The sequence below is a fragment of the Pleurodeles waltl genome, chromosome 1_1, assembly GCF_031143425.1.
Source record: "Pleurodeles waltl isolate 20211129_DDA chromosome 1_1, aPleWal1.hap1.20221129, whole genome shotgun sequence".
NCBI classification, from domain to species: domain Eukaryota; kingdom Metazoa; phylum Chordata; class Amphibia; order Caudata; family Salamandridae; genus Pleurodeles; species Pleurodeles waltl.
Window position 1 is genome coordinate 938,512,274 of NC_090436.1, and position 17,206 is coordinate 938,529,479.

At 42.0% G+C, this 17,206-nt stretch overlaps 1 protein-coding gene across 2 annotated transcripts in view; it reads right to left on the reverse strand.

Moving 5' to 3' along the window:
* Positions 1–17,206, reverse strand: part of SEC24D (SEC24 homolog D, COPII coat complex component) — a 319,615-nt gene that overhangs the window by 262,907 nt on the left and 39,502 nt on the right. For both annotated transcript variants that reach the window (XM_069230160.1, XM_069230162.1), the window contains exon 2: positions 12,579–12,764. In XM_069230160.1, coding sequence (XP_069086261.1) covers positions 12,579–12,726 — 148 coding nt within the window. In that variant the 5' untranslated portion in view covers positions 12,727–12,764. The remainder of the gene's footprint in view (positions 1–12,578; positions 12,765–17,206) is intronic.

The following is a 17,206-nucleotide window of genomic DNA, read 5'->3' on the forward strand; positions in this document are numbered from 1 at the left end:
TTATAAATAGAAACACTATTGCATAATTGAAAAAAGTTGTAAAAAGTAACACATTGTAATTCACAATTCATCTCAAATAATGTAGGTAAAAAAAGTAAACAATTAATCATAACTCCTTCATCAGCCTCCCTGGGAGGGTCCCAACTTCCCTTAGCTTTCTTCAGTGTGCCACCCTATGAGCATACATCTCCTTTAATTTCCTAACCTAATCCATTTTAAATATACAGGTTTCAAATTTGGGGCGGGGTTCTGGGATTTACATTTTTGAAAGATTAGTGACTGATACTAGAGATCTAATTATTTCTGCTGTTGAATTCTTAATTTACAATAGGTTGGTACAATCCCAAACAACTCCCCCTGTAGATCTGGTTTAATGTGGACCTGTAGCTTTTCTCCCACAAAGTTGATGATCTTATTCCAAAAGTCGAATAGTTTGGGACAAAGAAAACCCCACAAGCCCAATCTGCTTGTGGATGGTTGCATCTCAAACATTTAGCAGCGGTGGTTGGGAACTTCTTAGTAGCTGAGCAGATGAAAACCTGGAGACAGGTTTTCATCAGCCCAATCTGCTTGTGGGTGGTTGCATCTCAAACATTTAGCAGAGGTGGTCGGGAACATCTGCTGCAGATGAAATGGGGTTTAATACAGAGCCCATTTAGTATAAAAGGTATGCGTTTGTAATGTTCTCCTCGTCTAGCTTTGTGGGTCATGGGATTGAATCTACCCCAGCCTGCAAAATCGATTTCCCTTCAATGTTTTGCCAAACTGAAATAAATGTTGATAAAGCGATCGAATCATGCAAATATGAATATAGTATCCAATACCAGTTTCCCAAACCAATATGTTTATTTGAAGAATTTACATATTCTTTTGCTGAGCTTGATGCCTGAATATAGGTGTGAAGGTGCTCATGGATCTGGAGATAGGAGAATGCAAGGTCAGATGAAATATTGGTGTTATTCGCCACTACCTGTCTCCAGGTTTTCATCTGCTCAGCTACTAAGAAGTTACCATGATTATTATACCACGCCGTGGCCCACTTTTTGATGACATTTTAGAGTAAGGTTAGGCCTTTTAGCCCACATTGCTTCAATGGCATCTGGGAATGGATCAGAGGGAACTGATACTCTTCTTGAACCCACAAAAACCTTTTTGCGAATGCCTTTGGGACCTTATAATGGGAACACTTGGGTAGATTCGGGATTTTCAAAAACACAGGTAGCTGAATCCCAGAGTCTGCAAGGATTTTCTGCAAATAAAAGCAACTTGACTAAGTACTTTCTGCGGCAGCACAATTTAACTAATCAAAAAGTGCAGCTTGATAATATTTACTCATCAATATATCCCCCATCTTCGATAGAGAGCTGGATCGTGGTGAGTTTTGCACGTGGTTTCTTACATCATCTGATACACTTCTGCAAAGAAACAATTGCTTTACTGTAATCAAGATGTTCGAATAAAGAAAATAACCAAGGGGAGAGTAGACATTTTAATTGCCACGACCCGTCCTGTGATGGAAAGTGGTAAACTGTACCAACTGGCCAGAATGGTGCGTGCCTTATTAAGGGTGGCAACATAGTTCAATTTAAAGAGGTCTCAGAAGTCATGGGAGACAAAAATGTCCAAACACCTTATGGGGTGAGTAGCTGCTCACTGGGTAATATTGCGGATGAGCAGTACAGCAGTACTTCTGAATTAGCCTGGTTGATCCGGTAGCCCCCAATGTCTGAAAAGGATTGACTTTTGGCCAAAGTACTAAGAATATTAAGGGTCGTGCCTGCTAAACAGAGAACCATGTCGTCAGCAAAAAAAATGTAATTTTGGAGCTTCGTAAAGCGGCAGCAGGATTTCAGGATCTTGTCTAAGGGCTGACACTACTGGCTCCACAAACAAGAAAAGAAGTACTGGTGACATCGGATATCCCTGACACGTGCCTCTGAGAATTAAGATGGATCCTACTGCTTGGGAGTTAATCATAATCTTGGCTTTTGCCTTAACAAATAAAATTACCCAGCAGTCCTATAAGTTTGAAGGGGAAACCAAAAAGTAGAAAAATCGCAAACAAAACCTCCCATTGTACACAGCCAAACACATTCTCAGTGTCAAGCATAATGATAGCTGCTTCTACGTTATTAGCCGAGAAATAATCCATTGCCTGCACGAGGAAGTTTGCATTGATTGATATAGGCCTTCCAGGCAAAAAGCCATTTTGCTCAGTGTGCACCACCAACGCTTATAATCAGCATTTAGCAGGCTTATGGGGGAGATAAGAGCCAGGCCGTTCAGGAGGTTTATGTTTCATAGAAAAACTGACAATGACTGCTTCTGTGAAATCTTTCAGGATTTCTTTTCCATTTAAGAATTCATTAACTAAAACTACAAAAACAAATCCATTACCTGTGCAGCGAATTCAGACGGTATACTGTCATTGCCACATGCTTTGGCATTAGAGAGATGTTTAATTGAGTCCTGAACTCTAGCCCGCGTAATGGGAGTTTCTATTCTTTCCTGTGATTAGTTATCCAGTAGAGGGAGTTTGATCAGATGTCAAAAAGCTTCAAACGTGCTGGGCAAGGGATTGTCGCTAGAGGTGTAAAGCACAGGCATCTAAAAACACCCAGCCTATCTAACCTGGATTCATTACCATACAATTCTCCTTTGCATCTAAGATCACTTTAATAGCCTCTTGATTACATCTCTTCTTGACTGATCACGCTAAGAAACGCCCAGCATGCTCACTCCCCTCATAAAATTTCTGAAAACAGGCCCTCTGATTGGTTGTGTGTCTCATAACAAAATAATCTTTGAGATTCTGGCTTGCCATCGCCAATCTAGCTTTAGACTCGGTTGTTTTTAGGATGACATCATCTCTTCTAGCCTGTTCAAATTCTTGTCGTAAGGTGGCAATTTCCTCTTGTCTTGCTCTATTTAAATGGGCTGAATAGACAATGGTTTCTCCCTGTATAAAAGCTTTGCATGCCCTTGCATGCCCCCCAGACTGAACAGTTTGAGGCTGTTCCTTTATAGAAAATCAGTTAAGGCAATTCACATACTGGCAACCCAGCCTTCTTGGGTCAACAGAGATTTGTATAGGGGCCATTGTTTTACCTTAGAAGAATTAATCATTTTCTGATCGGTCTATGGAGCAGAGTGGTCAGATAAAGGGTTCGAATATATACCTGAGTCAGCTATAGTCGATACGGGATGCCAAATTGAAGCATTTAGCGAAACATGTAAACTTATGCCCAATTGGGTGACCAGCTCTCCATGGGTCAATCAAAGTAAGATACCGCCCCAGATGAGCCAAAACCCTTTCGATTTTGGTTTATTCTGATGTTTGTTTTGACAAGAACAATCACAGCTAACCCCTTTGATGAGGCTGAAATCACCTCCCATTAGTACTAATCTCCTAAGGGGGAGGGCTAGAATATTATAGACTTCCAATGAAGTTGCTTCATCTTCAATGGGCCCATAGAAGCTGACTAGATGGATAACTAGGTTGTAGGCTCTTAAACTAACCAGGATCCACCTGGCCTTTGGATCCCGCACCACACGCAGCACTTCTCCTGTATATCCCTGAGTTGGTAGAACGGCAACCCCACCTCACTGCTGCATTTGCAGATGCAAAGATTGCCTGCAATATAAATCTTGGCATTGCTAGTTGCTTAGCTGACACCTTCAAATGCACCTCTCGAAGAAAAATCATTTGAGCACCTGTCGATTTAAATCATGATAGAATCAATCTATATTTGCTCAGGTTGTTGATGACATTCGTGTTACATGAGATAGCCCTAAATATTTCCACTCTGGATCTTGGGCTAGACATAGTAGCATTTCTCATTGGCTCCTTTGTACCTTGATCTATCGGCATAGTAAGAGCCATCTAACCCAACACTAGGATGTCCCCCTGAATCCTCTTTTTGAATGTACATCCTAAGGTCAAAGATACTTTAATTGTTTAATTATAATTCTCCTGATAATCTTTTTTTTAAATGCTAAAGATGGGAGGGCCAGGTTGAGCACCTGGCACGCTCTGTGGCTGTTCCCGCATGCTCACGGCGAGATGACGGCATCCAAGATGGTAGACAGGTACCGCTCTGCTCTACACTTTGCTCTGGGCTCACCCAGAGTCAGAAACTTGGATTTCCTACATTATATTTCCGGCATTAGGCAGCATGTCTCCCCTCCTAGGCTTTAGGTCCTTGGGATGACCTCGTAACCAGCATCTTCTCACCCCATTTTAGCCCCGCTGACACCTCACTAAAGCAAGCCAAAATTGGGGAAGAAGATCAGGTTTGGAAAGGCACAGTGCGCAGTGCAGGATGAGCGAGTGCTGCAGTCGAGCTCTGATAGAAACTGTCAATCAATTTTAACGACTCCACAACACATCGGCCTCTGCCTAAAGCTTTTTGCCTCGTCTGCTGCACGTTAGGTACTGCCTGCCACTAAAGGGGGAGCAGCTGCTTAGGACAGTTACTTTGGGGCTTATTGCCGTCTTGTAGTGTGTATAATCACACGCACACTGTATGCAGTATCAGAAAAGTAATAGACTGAATGAGAGAGTGATGCAAGAAGGAAGCTAGATCCAGGACAGCAACGGGAGCCATATTCACATTACAGGTGCACTTTTGAGGGGTATCACCAAGAGATTGTAAATCAGGGAGGCATCCACAAATACTGCTGGGAAGCTATCAACTTAGTTAGCAAAGTGGCGAGGAGACCTCTACACCCAACGTCTCAGTGGAAGCCCTACAGTTATAGTTAGCGGTCCTAATGTACACCCCGAGTAAGCAGTAGGCTTCCCTGGGGGAGCGGTAAATCAGTGGGTAGATTCGAAGGTGGCCTGTGTAGCTACAGGTGCAGCTTGTGGCTCCCGCAGACATCTCCCAACGCAGGTCAGCATGCAGGTTTTCGTATAAGAAAGTAGAGGTTGTCAAGGGAATCAATAACTAAGAACCGTGTGTCTGAGTGTAGCACAAACTTCGCAGTCACACTTCAATCAAAGAATTCAGACTCAAATTATCCGACACAGCACTTAAAAGGATCTCCCCTGGTATGTTGTCAGGACAGGAGACCTATTCAGAAATGGATGGAGCAACTCTTGAGTCCCTGGGAAGCGCTTTTGCATGTTATAAGGAAGCCCTGGCAACTACGAAACTTAGAACTAGTGGCACTATGTCCTTAGGCGCACTGGGTATAGATTCGGCAACTGTAGCAGACCCAAATTGAATTCCATGGAGAAAGTCTCAGGATGGCCTGAAAGCAGGAGAGAGCCAAGCTTTTCAATCAGCAAACCTCCAGAATCAAAGCAATCCCCTGTTTTCTAATACTAGCGCAAAAGAGCAACGCAAGGAAGGAAGGCACTTGTCAAGAAAGGACAGCTTTACTTCGGAAGTATACAAGAATGCAGCTGACTTAAATTAAACGGCTAATGGAATGGTCTACAGAGGGATGAGGTGGACATTATGGGAACACTAGCACCAGTATCCAAGGTTGGACAGATGCAGGAGGAAGAACAAACTCCCAGGGTAGGTGAACCTCAGGCAGCGTCAGTGATCAGATATTAGGGGAACTAAAACAAATGCAAATTTTGCAAGAAGGGGTGCATAAAGTCAGAGAAACAACTTAGTTTAATCCATTCCAATATGCAGCTTCTCACAGCCCATATTTCAGGTACTGAGCAACAAATTTTTGACCTGGAGGATGTAAGCTTATATCAAGAAACTCTAACAATTAAACTACAGACTGAACTGCTGCATCTTCAGATGAAGATGGACGATGCAGAAAATAGGCCATGTCTCTCCAACTTAAGCTTCACGGGGATGCCAAAATGGCCAGTCGGTTGCTAACCTAGTTTCTGATCTTATTCTAAAACATGTTTATCTGGAGGCTGGAATACAAAGATTGATCTAACAATCATGCAAGCTATCGTGTTTTAGCAGTCCAATTCCCCCAATTACAAATATCTGTGTACAATTGTTGTGAACTTCAGGGATTACACAATAAAGGAGTGCATCTTGGTTAATGCTATTAGAAGCAAATCATACCAGACCCCAGAGAATTTCTCCTTCAAGAAAGTTTTGGATATCCCTGTGTTTTCTGCAAGACGTCGTAAAGAATTTTAAACCATGACTAGCTGTTTCCAAAAAAGCTTGGCATCTCAGCAGGCATCACCCAACACTCTAAGCTAAGAGTTTTACACAAGGGATGGGCGCATATCTTCCAGACTTTTGAGAAGGTGCAAGACTTTCTTCCTTCTCTTCAGCAGTCCGGGGAGTGGAGCTGATAGGGGGCTAGAATTCTCAAATGAGTTTTGGAACTTTGAAAGGTGTGAAAAATATGTACTTTGACTCTTCCTCTGGGCAGCACTACAACAGACATCTGTGCTATAATTGATGTCTAGTAGCTAGATGTTTTAAGTATAGCCATCAGCCGCCCTCAGACAGCCTCTAAGCACCATGTCAAGGTGCCATAGTAGGGGAAGGGGTGGAAGGGGAGGGTGAGGGGACTGGGGAGAGGATGGGCTGCACAGAGGGGAGAAGGAGGCAACTCTCCAAAAGGCCCCAGACAGGGAGGGCTCCAAGGACAAGCAGAGCGGGAGAGGTACAAGGGGGCACCAGAGGGAAGAAGAAGAAGGTGGGGGGGGGGGGCATTAAAAAAAAAAAAATACATTAAACACATTTATATAAACATTGAGTATTGGCACCTTCTTCACAACTTTGCATATTGAAAGTGAGCATGATGCCCACAATAGTCTTTGTTTTAGGTCTTTGAGATTGGTTTTGCACAGTGCAGTTAGCAAATTAACACAAGGCCAAGTTATTTGCCTGGATTAAGTCTCCACCTGACGCTATTTTTTCCCAACTGGAAGTTGTGGAGCACTGTATTTTAAAGTTGGATAATCCCATACAGACAATTGACAGAGTGTCAAAAGCAAGGTCAGAGATGTATTTATGCCCATCTACAAAAAATTATTTGTCATTTTCCAAAGGGTCATAGGACAATACCTATAATGACTGAAGTATACAGTATTTGTGCCATTTCAACAGCCATTATGTGACCCAGTAATTGGGATATGGTCAAATCAGTAAGTTTAGAAATGCAGAGAATCCATTTCTTATGCAATTACTTTCACTGCTCTTTAGTACTTATAACTTCCCTCTTCACGTGGAGGCAGCAGTTTGGCAAATTGAGAATGAGATTTGTTGCATCTGGTAATGCTCTGAATTAAGAGCAACAAGAGCAACTATGACCTCTCCATACGACAATACTCCGAAAAAGGTCATTGTGATCATGGGGACACTACCACTAACTTTGCTAAAATAGGTTATCTAATGAACAAACCTTGAAGGCAGAAAGAAAGCTTGATTCCTATGCTTAAAATAGCTTCCTGAAGGACAGTTTTAAGGAGCAGACAAGTACCCTACCACTAATACACAAATACATGTATGACATTGTTGCAGAAGCAGGATGAGATTGTTATGAACGTGGTTAAAAGGATTACTGCACTAAACAGCAAATCAGTTTCTGCCCTAGGAACAGACTTCCCAATCATTTTAAAAAAACAAGAGACTGGTAAAAAGAAGAGAGAATCACTGTACTGAAGTTGGTTTGAATATAGTGAAAGGGGGGCGGCCACAGTTGGTAAAATTTAAGATTATGGTTTATGGAGCAGAAAATATGTAAATATATACAGCAGTATACTGGTCAGTAAATAAAATGACTGTCTTACATCTGGTGGAGGTGGATCAAAGTTGGAGTTGGAGGAGAGCTTGGCAGGATAACTTCATATATAAACGGATCATAAGACATTTAATGAATTTGGGATGAGGTACTTCTAAGAAGCGACATAACCATGGGTAAGAGACTGGGGACTGGTAATGGCATTATCATTCTAAATAAACAGCCAGACAGCTAAGGTTGAAATGATAATTGGAAGTTCTGGTTCCCTTGGGGGAGATCTTTTGTGGGTACACAATTAATACATAGAAATTTAAAGAGAAAAAACAAAACTGTGTGCAGATAAGTGGATTCTGGTAAAACCTCATTTACTGCGGCTGAGAAGGGATATCTAGAAGGTTAGATGTGAACTGAATAGTCAGACACCTGAATTTTCTGCGGGCTGAGCATTTTGCACTAATAGATTTTGTTACTCATAATTATGTTTTAAAGGTCTCTGTTATTTATAGTCTTACATTTTTAATTTCTGAAATGCTTCTTGACACGCATCTTTGTTTTGAAAGATTGTATAATCTGTTAGATTCTGAGCTCATTAGACTTCTACTGCTTGTAAATTGCTTACCAATTGTTTTTAGATATGTTATATATAACCAACAAAGGGGCTCCTGGTCGGTTTGGAGTTAATGTAGCATTTGATTCTATTGTATTGTTTGTTAATGCAGGTTCTTGAGGCTGCTTACTGACAAAAGAATAATTATCCGTAAAAAGGCAGTGTTTAGAGCATGGATGTGTGCCAACTGCTGAATCCAACTTAAATTTACTGGACCCTAACTGCTGGACTGCCCTCTACGCTTTTCAAAATCTCTCCTATGTGGATGTTCACAACAAGAGGCCTCTGAATTATATAACTTTACAAAACAAGGCTGTGTTACCTGCTAAAGATAGATAGCCTTGTGTCAAAGACACATATTTACCCTGAGCTACACTTTTGATTGACATTCATTATTGTAGCGATCTGCACTTTTTACTATTTGTTTTTACTATGTTATTTCAAATACTGTCATATCACAAATGTGTTTTTTTGATTTTATGACAATGTGAATCTTAGTCTTAATGGAAGAGTTTGTAATTTTTATTGCATCCATTTTTTTGCCAATAATCCTAGATAGTATCCATAGACTAGCCACTACTAAAACAGTAGCAGTGTTAAGACTGCACATAGGACTGCTCAGTTCTAAGACAATGATAGCAATGTTTCTAAGTAGATGAAGCCAAAAAGGGGTTGTCTAAGTGTGGTCAAAGGAAGCTTAAGACACTACCAGCAGAAAAAAGCAGATGATGTAAGTGAGGAATCATTGAAATGAAGTAGCCTCTCAATAATAGCTTCAGAAAGAACGAAATCACAACAAAATGGTTAAGAAGAGGTTATAGTGTAACTGTCTTGGAAATGTGTCATTTATAAATAATGGACCAGGATGGTCAGTAAGCAATTGAACTTAATATGAAAGATCTTACTTGAAATTGTAAATTTTGATATTGAGCAGCCACTCGCATCAACAAATTTATTTTGGGTAGGATTTCCATTAGTACACTTTTTAGAAGCAGATTTCATGGTTAAGCTAAGCAGAAGGTGAGGAGGCATGGGTCAGCCACACACAAAAGTTCCTTATTACTCACCCTCCACCTACCTTAGGCTCTCCTCCTCAAAAATTGAAAAATCAATACACCGTTGCACATTCTGCTAGCCTTTGCTCCCTTCCTTCCCTTTATAAATTAAACATAAAACTCATGTTGGTGCATATGGCACCTCTTGGCTCAATTGTTTTTAATCCAGCATCCTACAACCTTCCACGATTCCCTATCTCCATTGGTACCCACCCCACCCGACATCCATGATTTGAAAAACAAACTCCATTGTTCTGCACACCTCCCACAACGTTTTCTGAGCCTTCCGATCAGGTAATACATTGACACTGCAAGGGATGGCCAATGCAAGCACATGATGATGGTTTTACAGTACAGAAAGATTCTTGTATTCTCTTGTTCAACTAAATGAGTGTCCTTCAAGGAAGCAATTTCACAGAGCACTCTGTTTTGTATCAGAAGAAGCAGAATAGGATTCCAGCCTGCACTGAGTTACTCAAGCTAGAAGTCTCAAGGGTATGGAATATAGTAAAATATCTACTTGTCCATGGGACGGGTTGCTTCTTAAATCTACTTTTCTTGTACAAAAATCTACGTGTCCCTTTGGTGCCATGCAGTGCAGCAACAAACTATGGCAGCAATCTCATTATGTAAGAGCTCTGATAATAGCCTCTCTGATTATGCCAGGGCTCATACTATACTAGGGCTCAAATAGTAGCAATTTCCAAACCCTACTACAGAAATGTCCTCAGTTTGTCACCTTTCCACAGATCTATATACTGGGACTGGAGGAAGCGGTAAGCAATAGTTCCAGGGCTGGAATGCTTTTGAGTCTGTGCCAACCTACTAACTTGCATGTTTTAAGGATTTTCACCAGTTCTTCTCTAATCTTTTCCCATACTGAGAAAGACTGGATACTTACTCCTGACAAGGGCAGAAGTAGACATTCTTCCGGGGTGGCGAAAAAGTGGTTGGAGGGAAAGTAAACTTGTAAACACACAATAGATGTTAGCATGAGCAAATCTACACATGCATATTTACTCGTGCTAAAATATAGTTCACAAATATTTTCTAGGAGTACGTTTTCCTGGTTTCAATTCTGTAAATAAATGTGAATTCATTAAAGCCACTAATGCAAATACATACACTATGGATGTTCTTTTGTGACTTTCTCTAAGAATTGGGCCCCTAATTAGGTCTGGCATTAAGCAAGCAATTTTGTTTTATTAAAATTCTATATCTCTTTCTACAGCAGCAATGTGTGCTTTTTGAGACCAAATTTTTTTTGTTGCTTTTTGCCAATGTTTGTTACAATGGCAAGGGCGTGGCAGCTCCCACAACAATAAAGTGTTACAAAAGCCATGTCAAAACAAGACATGCATTGACAAAACCAAAAGACTGACCATCAATGTTGAATTGGTTGGTTTTGCTAGTGCATGTTTATTTCCATGTTTTCCATAATCTTGTTGAAAACAGTTACACTGATTTGCCATTATGAATATTTTTTTTAAATTCTAGCATGAATCAACACATTTTACTAAATGATGCTTCAAAGAAATAGTACTGGAAATTTCACAGTAATTTAGCAAAATGTTTCCTACTTGCATATTTTTCTGAACATTTTATTTTGATAACAAAGAATCATCAATCTTGCGTGCAAGCTTCTGCAAACATTTGCATCTAATCAGAGAGCATTCTCTGAGCATTATACGTAGCCTCATATTGTTAAACATTTCAAATGTGTGTACATATTTGTATACTAGAACCACTGTAAGTAGTGCAGTGTGATCTTACAATGTATATTTAGAGCGTTCGCCCTAATAATAAAGGTTTTGCATTAATGAACCGTAAATATAAGTTTGAACAGCATTAACATATAGACACAAATATAACCTCAACTGCAGACAGTTTCCTTCCCTGTAAAACAGCAGCCAAGGAGGTTGTGCTGCAGGGGGTTGGGCGTACTTGCCCCGAGGACAAAATAAACATAAAAACTTGTTGTCCTTGACCCCAAACAATATATCCTGGGCGTCGGATTATAGGAATTCCACACCCCGGTAGAACTGCTTTTCAATTAAGCTACTAATTTAAAGGATATATTTTTTTTTTAGGGTATATTTGCCAGGCTAGAGATACAAAAAACATACTTTCAAAGACAGGTGCTATTGAAAATTTATGTAGAAACACTTTTTTGTATCATAATTCATTACTAAGGATTCCAGGGACAATATAAAGTGATAATAAAAAAAAGCACAATTTCAACAGCATAACATGCTCAGACTATTTAATCAGAGCAGCTGATTGTCTGCAGCACAAGAACATAACACACAGATTTTGGTAGTGCTGAAAGAATACACTTTCCACTACTTTATTCAAGTTGTTTGTTGTGCTGTAAACAAGGTTGCAAAGTTGCCCAATTCACTGTAACAATGCATAAAAGTGGTATTAAAGTGGAGTTAAATGCTTTATGTCCATTTCAAATTTTGCCATTTCAACTAAAACGACTGAAGGCAATGAATGAGATGGTGGCGGAATGGGGAACGCTAATAGAAGAATACTAATCAAAGAACTATTCACCCACTTTGTCAAAATGTTAAGAACTCCTCCACAATGCCCAGGAAACCAAATGGTTAAAAATCAGAAGAACGCTTTAAAATGTAAGCACATAACATAAACATAAATATACATGTTGATGAAAACCCATCCTCATAAAATTGAATATAACACATCTGATCCATAAAAAAAGCTAACTTTACAAGTTGCAGGCTTAGGTTTATCATTTTGTCAAATCTACTCAGTTTAGGGATATACAAAAAATCCCACAGGCGAACAACAATCTAAAAATAAACCAGAAGATTCCCTCTTCTGTTAAATGCACCTCAACATTTTTCGCCATATAAAAATTATGTTTGCAAAGAGAGAAAGGTTTTCCCATACGCTTCCTAGCATTAGGGATGATTTTGGTACTATTTGAGAACAGATGTGAACACATATTGCAGCTTTTTCTATCCCTAAAAATAAGGGTGTAAATTGTCACTGGCTAGTGGCTAATTGGGTTTTGTATGCTATAATATTAGCCTACAGACTTGTTTTGAGTCCCAAAATGCAAGCATTATTCTGCATTGTTTCATTGTAGTCCTACTTCAGCCCAACATCATTTTGAATGACAGGGTCGAACTGTTCTTTCCAGCTTTAGCGGCACCCTCCTCACTACAACAATCAATACTTAATGTGATTTCACTTTTGTTTCTTACCTGGTGGATGGGTGGGAAATGGTGGATTTGTAGCTCCGTAATGCCCAAAAGGTGAAGAAGACATTGTTCCAAAGTTTGTGGAATAGCCTCCCATCCCCGGCTGGGACTGTGAATATGGTGGGGTTGCAACATAACCTTGCTGGCTCATTGTGGCAGACGTTTCACTCCAGCTGCTCTTGGAATAATCTGAAAAAAGGTGAATTTAGGTCAACTAAAGGGTAAACGTCAAACATATTAAGCTCTTTTAAATACTTTAATCAATTATTCATTGGTTTGAGATAAATACACACTGGGCAAAGCTAGTGAACAGTTCCAACGTCACAAAGAATATAACAAGCTTCATAATGAACCAGGACCGTTACAGTTCAGGTTTTATGACGACGTTTAAATATTGCCACTTGAGCTTCCATGGGGTGCATGTATTATTGTGTTACTTTACGCAAGCTTTAAATGTGTGCAGCAGAGTGAGGATTTCAAATCACTACAAATAATGTACATGTGAAGTGATGGCGATAACTATGTCTGGTAAGATGAATTGCAATTGGGGGACACAAAACCAATTGTTCCACTTGCATCAAGTATTACGTGTTACTAAAACTATTCCTTAAAATTGAGGAATGTGAAGTAGGTCAGTCTTAGAAGGAACTCAACAAAGGGAGCTGAAAGTGATGTGTGAGCTTCTGTTCTTTTTTTCAAGCTGTAGATTAACAGATGAAAACAATGAATTATCAGCGAAAAAAAAAAAATTGGGATGGCCGGGAGACTGAAAGTTGACCTGAAAAGAGACACTTTCTAGTCTCAATAATTTCTGAACCAGAATGACAGGATAAAGCTGAAATTTAACTTCTCGAAAGTGGGAAAGGTGATGTTTATACTTCAATGTTTTGTTGTTGTTCAGTTTTCTCCTGGAACCGCTATTTTGTCCAGGTTTACTGATGTATCCACATAATACAACAGTAATCAGATCAGAGCATCTTTGTCCCAACATTTTAACCCTGATTATGGTAGGCTCGATTAATGCTGATTTGTGTTGTAACTTGTTACTGCACATATTGCAATTAAGAGTTGTGCGGCAAATACCATACCCCCACAATTATCCCTTGGTAAATTTCAGTAGGTTAAGACCACTGAAATTTACCTGTGGAAAATTACCTAGAAAAAAAAACAGGACATGAATATTTGAACATGGCAAGCACCAAAATCTGCTTGATGTTCCCTATTGTTTGAGCAACGAACTTAATTGGGCGTCACTTACACTCAAGTCTAATCCCTTTTGTATCTGAATATATCAGGTTTGATAAATACCTTTTCCAAGCCAACTGTAATGAGGGATTTTGTCTATTTCATGCACCTTTATGTGCAAATTGCACTACAGATCTCACCACTCCACACAAAATTCAGAATAAAACTAATTATAGTTGCCCTTAAGGGTCGTCACTTATACTATGTGACTAACAAAATGTCCATGTAGCGTCAACCATCAAGTTAGGGAATAATTCTGCCTGGAAACTCCTCAACATAGTGGAAGTGGCTTTTATGTGCATACCAACCAATGCTATGAATGAAGTAGTAGTACCAGAAGAAATAATTGAATTGCAGGTGAGACAGGGAAATTGTTAGTAGACTTGAATAAAACGATTTTCTGTATTTTACTGCATTACAAAAGAAATGCCTCTGGATATCACTAAAATTAAGGGGCTTATTTATAAAACCCGTTGCGCAGGGCAGTGCAGCAAGTAACCTTGCTGCAATGCCCTGCGCCCCAGGGAAAGAGCAGAAGTGTGCAGCATCTACAGGATAAGGTGCATTTCTGTCCTCTCCCCCTGCACTGGCGTCCAATAGGCTGCCTAGCGCCGACGCAGGGATCCTTGCATCATGGTGCAAGAATGCCTGCGTCGCAGACAGGATTTTTTCTTTGCAGGAAGCGACATCTTCCTGCACAAATAGACTCCATGGAGACGTTTTCCTCTTTGTGTGAGTGCAGAATACGGCACACTCAGAAAAAGGAAAAAAAAAGAGGAGAAATGAAGATATTTCTCCTTGTTATGCCATAAGATTTTGACATATTCCCAGATTTACAGATTCTTGTAAATCTGGGAATGCGTCAAAACCCATGGGTGTTGTGTGGGAACAGCCACCACAATGCCCATGACAAGCCTCCTTGACGCAGTGCAAGGCAACACAGCAACTTGTGCTGCAATGTTTTACACCATATCTACAAGGCCATGAAAAGCCACGCTAAGTGGCTTTGCGTGGTCTTGTAGATAAACGCTTGCACAATGCGCCACCGGTGCATCACAAATAGTGATACACCGGCTGCATTAGCCCCTAAATATGTGAATTTTGAAAAAGGTAACCTTTAGGTATTCCAGGCATTATTGTCCTTCATCTGTTGGATATTACATACTTTTAGGAATCCTGTAACACACAGAACCGGTTTAGCTGATGAGTGAATGGGAGAGTAGCAGTTGGTGGAGAAAAGTACGCCAGGACGAAGTCTCCTGCCCAACGAGTGGGCAGGCAGGAATGACACCAATTTCTGTCATCTGTCTGTTGTCAATCTTCTCTGTTAGAGGGATCGCAAGAGGACACTGCTTCTTGAGATGCTTCTTTCATTTATTCAGTTTTACCTTCTTTAAATACATTGCTTATTGTTTGGGAGGGCTGCTTTTTTAAATCTGTGATTGTGTACAACTAGAATGCTCATCGGTGACTGCTGACTTTGTGATTAAAGTGTGGGAACTGCTCTGTGTTCCTCTTGCTGCTGTCCCTTGGCAGCAATGTAATTCCACTGCCCTGCCTTTGCTTTCCTACTATGGTGTCTTCAGTGGGCGGACTGCTTGCTCTCTGCTTGACTCGCACCGGCACTTAAGTTGAGCCTAATGGGGATGCATAGAGGACGCTCACAGCAGGTAGACCTGAGGAAAACCAGTCTCTGCATTTCAGCGTCCCAGAAGCAGCCAGCGCCAGCCACTATGCTCTTCCACTAAGAGACTCCAGGGTATGACTGAAATCTTCATAAGAGTGGGCTACTTGCATTCACCATCCTGTCTATCTATCCCAACGCACTACACTGTGATGCACTGTGGCCTGGAGTTAACCCCTTCCCCGCCACGGACGTAATGGTTACGTCCATGGCAGCGCCCGTGTGGCGCCATGGACGTAACCATTACATCCTGGGACTGGCAGTCGGGGGAAGCGTTAGCGCTTCCCCCGAGGGCCGCCCCCCAACACCCCCAGGCCAGGGCTGAAAGGGGAATCCCTTCCCCTTTCACGCCCACCCCCCCCACCCCCCCCCCCATGACGTCAGCGCGCGATCGCGCGCTGATTTCAGGGAAAGGGGGAAAGACGCGCTGGAAGCCATTTGCTTCCAGCGCGTCTAAGGGAGAAGGTGAGTTTTTCACCTTCGTGCGGGGTGGGGGTGCTCTCAGAGAGTCATCGAGGGAAAGGAAAGGGTTTTCCTTTCCCTCGATGTCTCTTTGAGCATTCCTGCTGCCCGATCGCGATGCGATCGGGCAGCAGGAATGCCCACTAGACACCAGGGATTTCAGTATGTGTGTGTGTGTGTGTGTGAATATTAGTGTAGGGGAGCGACCCCTTGGGCAAGGGTCGCTCCCCTTTGGGGGCACATGCATTTTACGTCGTTTCTGCCCCCCCTGGGGGCAGATTGGCCCTATTTTTAGGCCGATCTGCCCCCAAGGGGGGCAGAAAGCCACTAGACACCAGGGATTTTATTGTTGCTTTGTATTTTTTGTGTTGGGGGGCGGCCCCTTGGGCAAGGGTCGCTCCCCTTTGGGGGCACATGTATTTTACGTCGTTTCTGCCCCCCCTGGGGGCAGATTGGCCCTATTTTTAGGCCGACCTGCCCCCAAGGGGGGCAGAAAGCCACTAGACACCAGGGATTTTATTGTTGATTTGTATTTTTTGTGTTGGGGGGCGGCCCCTTGGGCAAGGGTCGCTCCCCTTTGGGGGCAAATGTATTTTACGTCGTTTCTGCCCCCCCCTGGGGGCAGATTGGCCCTATTTTTAGGCCGATCTGCCCCCAAGGGGGGCAGAAAGCCACTAGACACCAGGGATTTTATTGTTGATGTGTATTTTTTGTGTTGGGGGGCGGCCCCTTGGGCAAGGGTCGCCCCCAGGGGCCCTCATGTATTTTTGGGCAGTTCTGCCCCCCTTGGGGGCAGAGAGGCCTATTTTTTTTAGGCCTTTCTGCCCCCAAGGGGGGCAGAATCCCAATAGCGCCAGAAATAGTATGTATGTATGTGTGCTTTGTGTTGGGGGGTGGCCCCTTGGGCAAGGGTCGCTCCCCCGAGGGGCGCAATGTATTTATTGTCGTTTCTGCCCCCCTTGGGGGCAGATTGGCCCTATTTTTAAAGCCACTAGACACCAGGGATTTTATTGTTGATTTTTATTTTTTGTGTTGGGGGGTGGCCCCTTGGGCAAGGGTCGCCCCCATGGGCCCACATGTATTTTTGGGCAGTTCTGCCCCCCTTGTGGGCAGAGAGGCCTATTTTTTTTAGGCCTTTCTGCCCCCAAGGGGGGCAGAATCCCAATAGCGCCAGAAAGATATGTTTGTATGTGTGCTTTGTGTTGGGGGGTGGCCCCTTGGGCAAGGGTCGCTCCCCCCG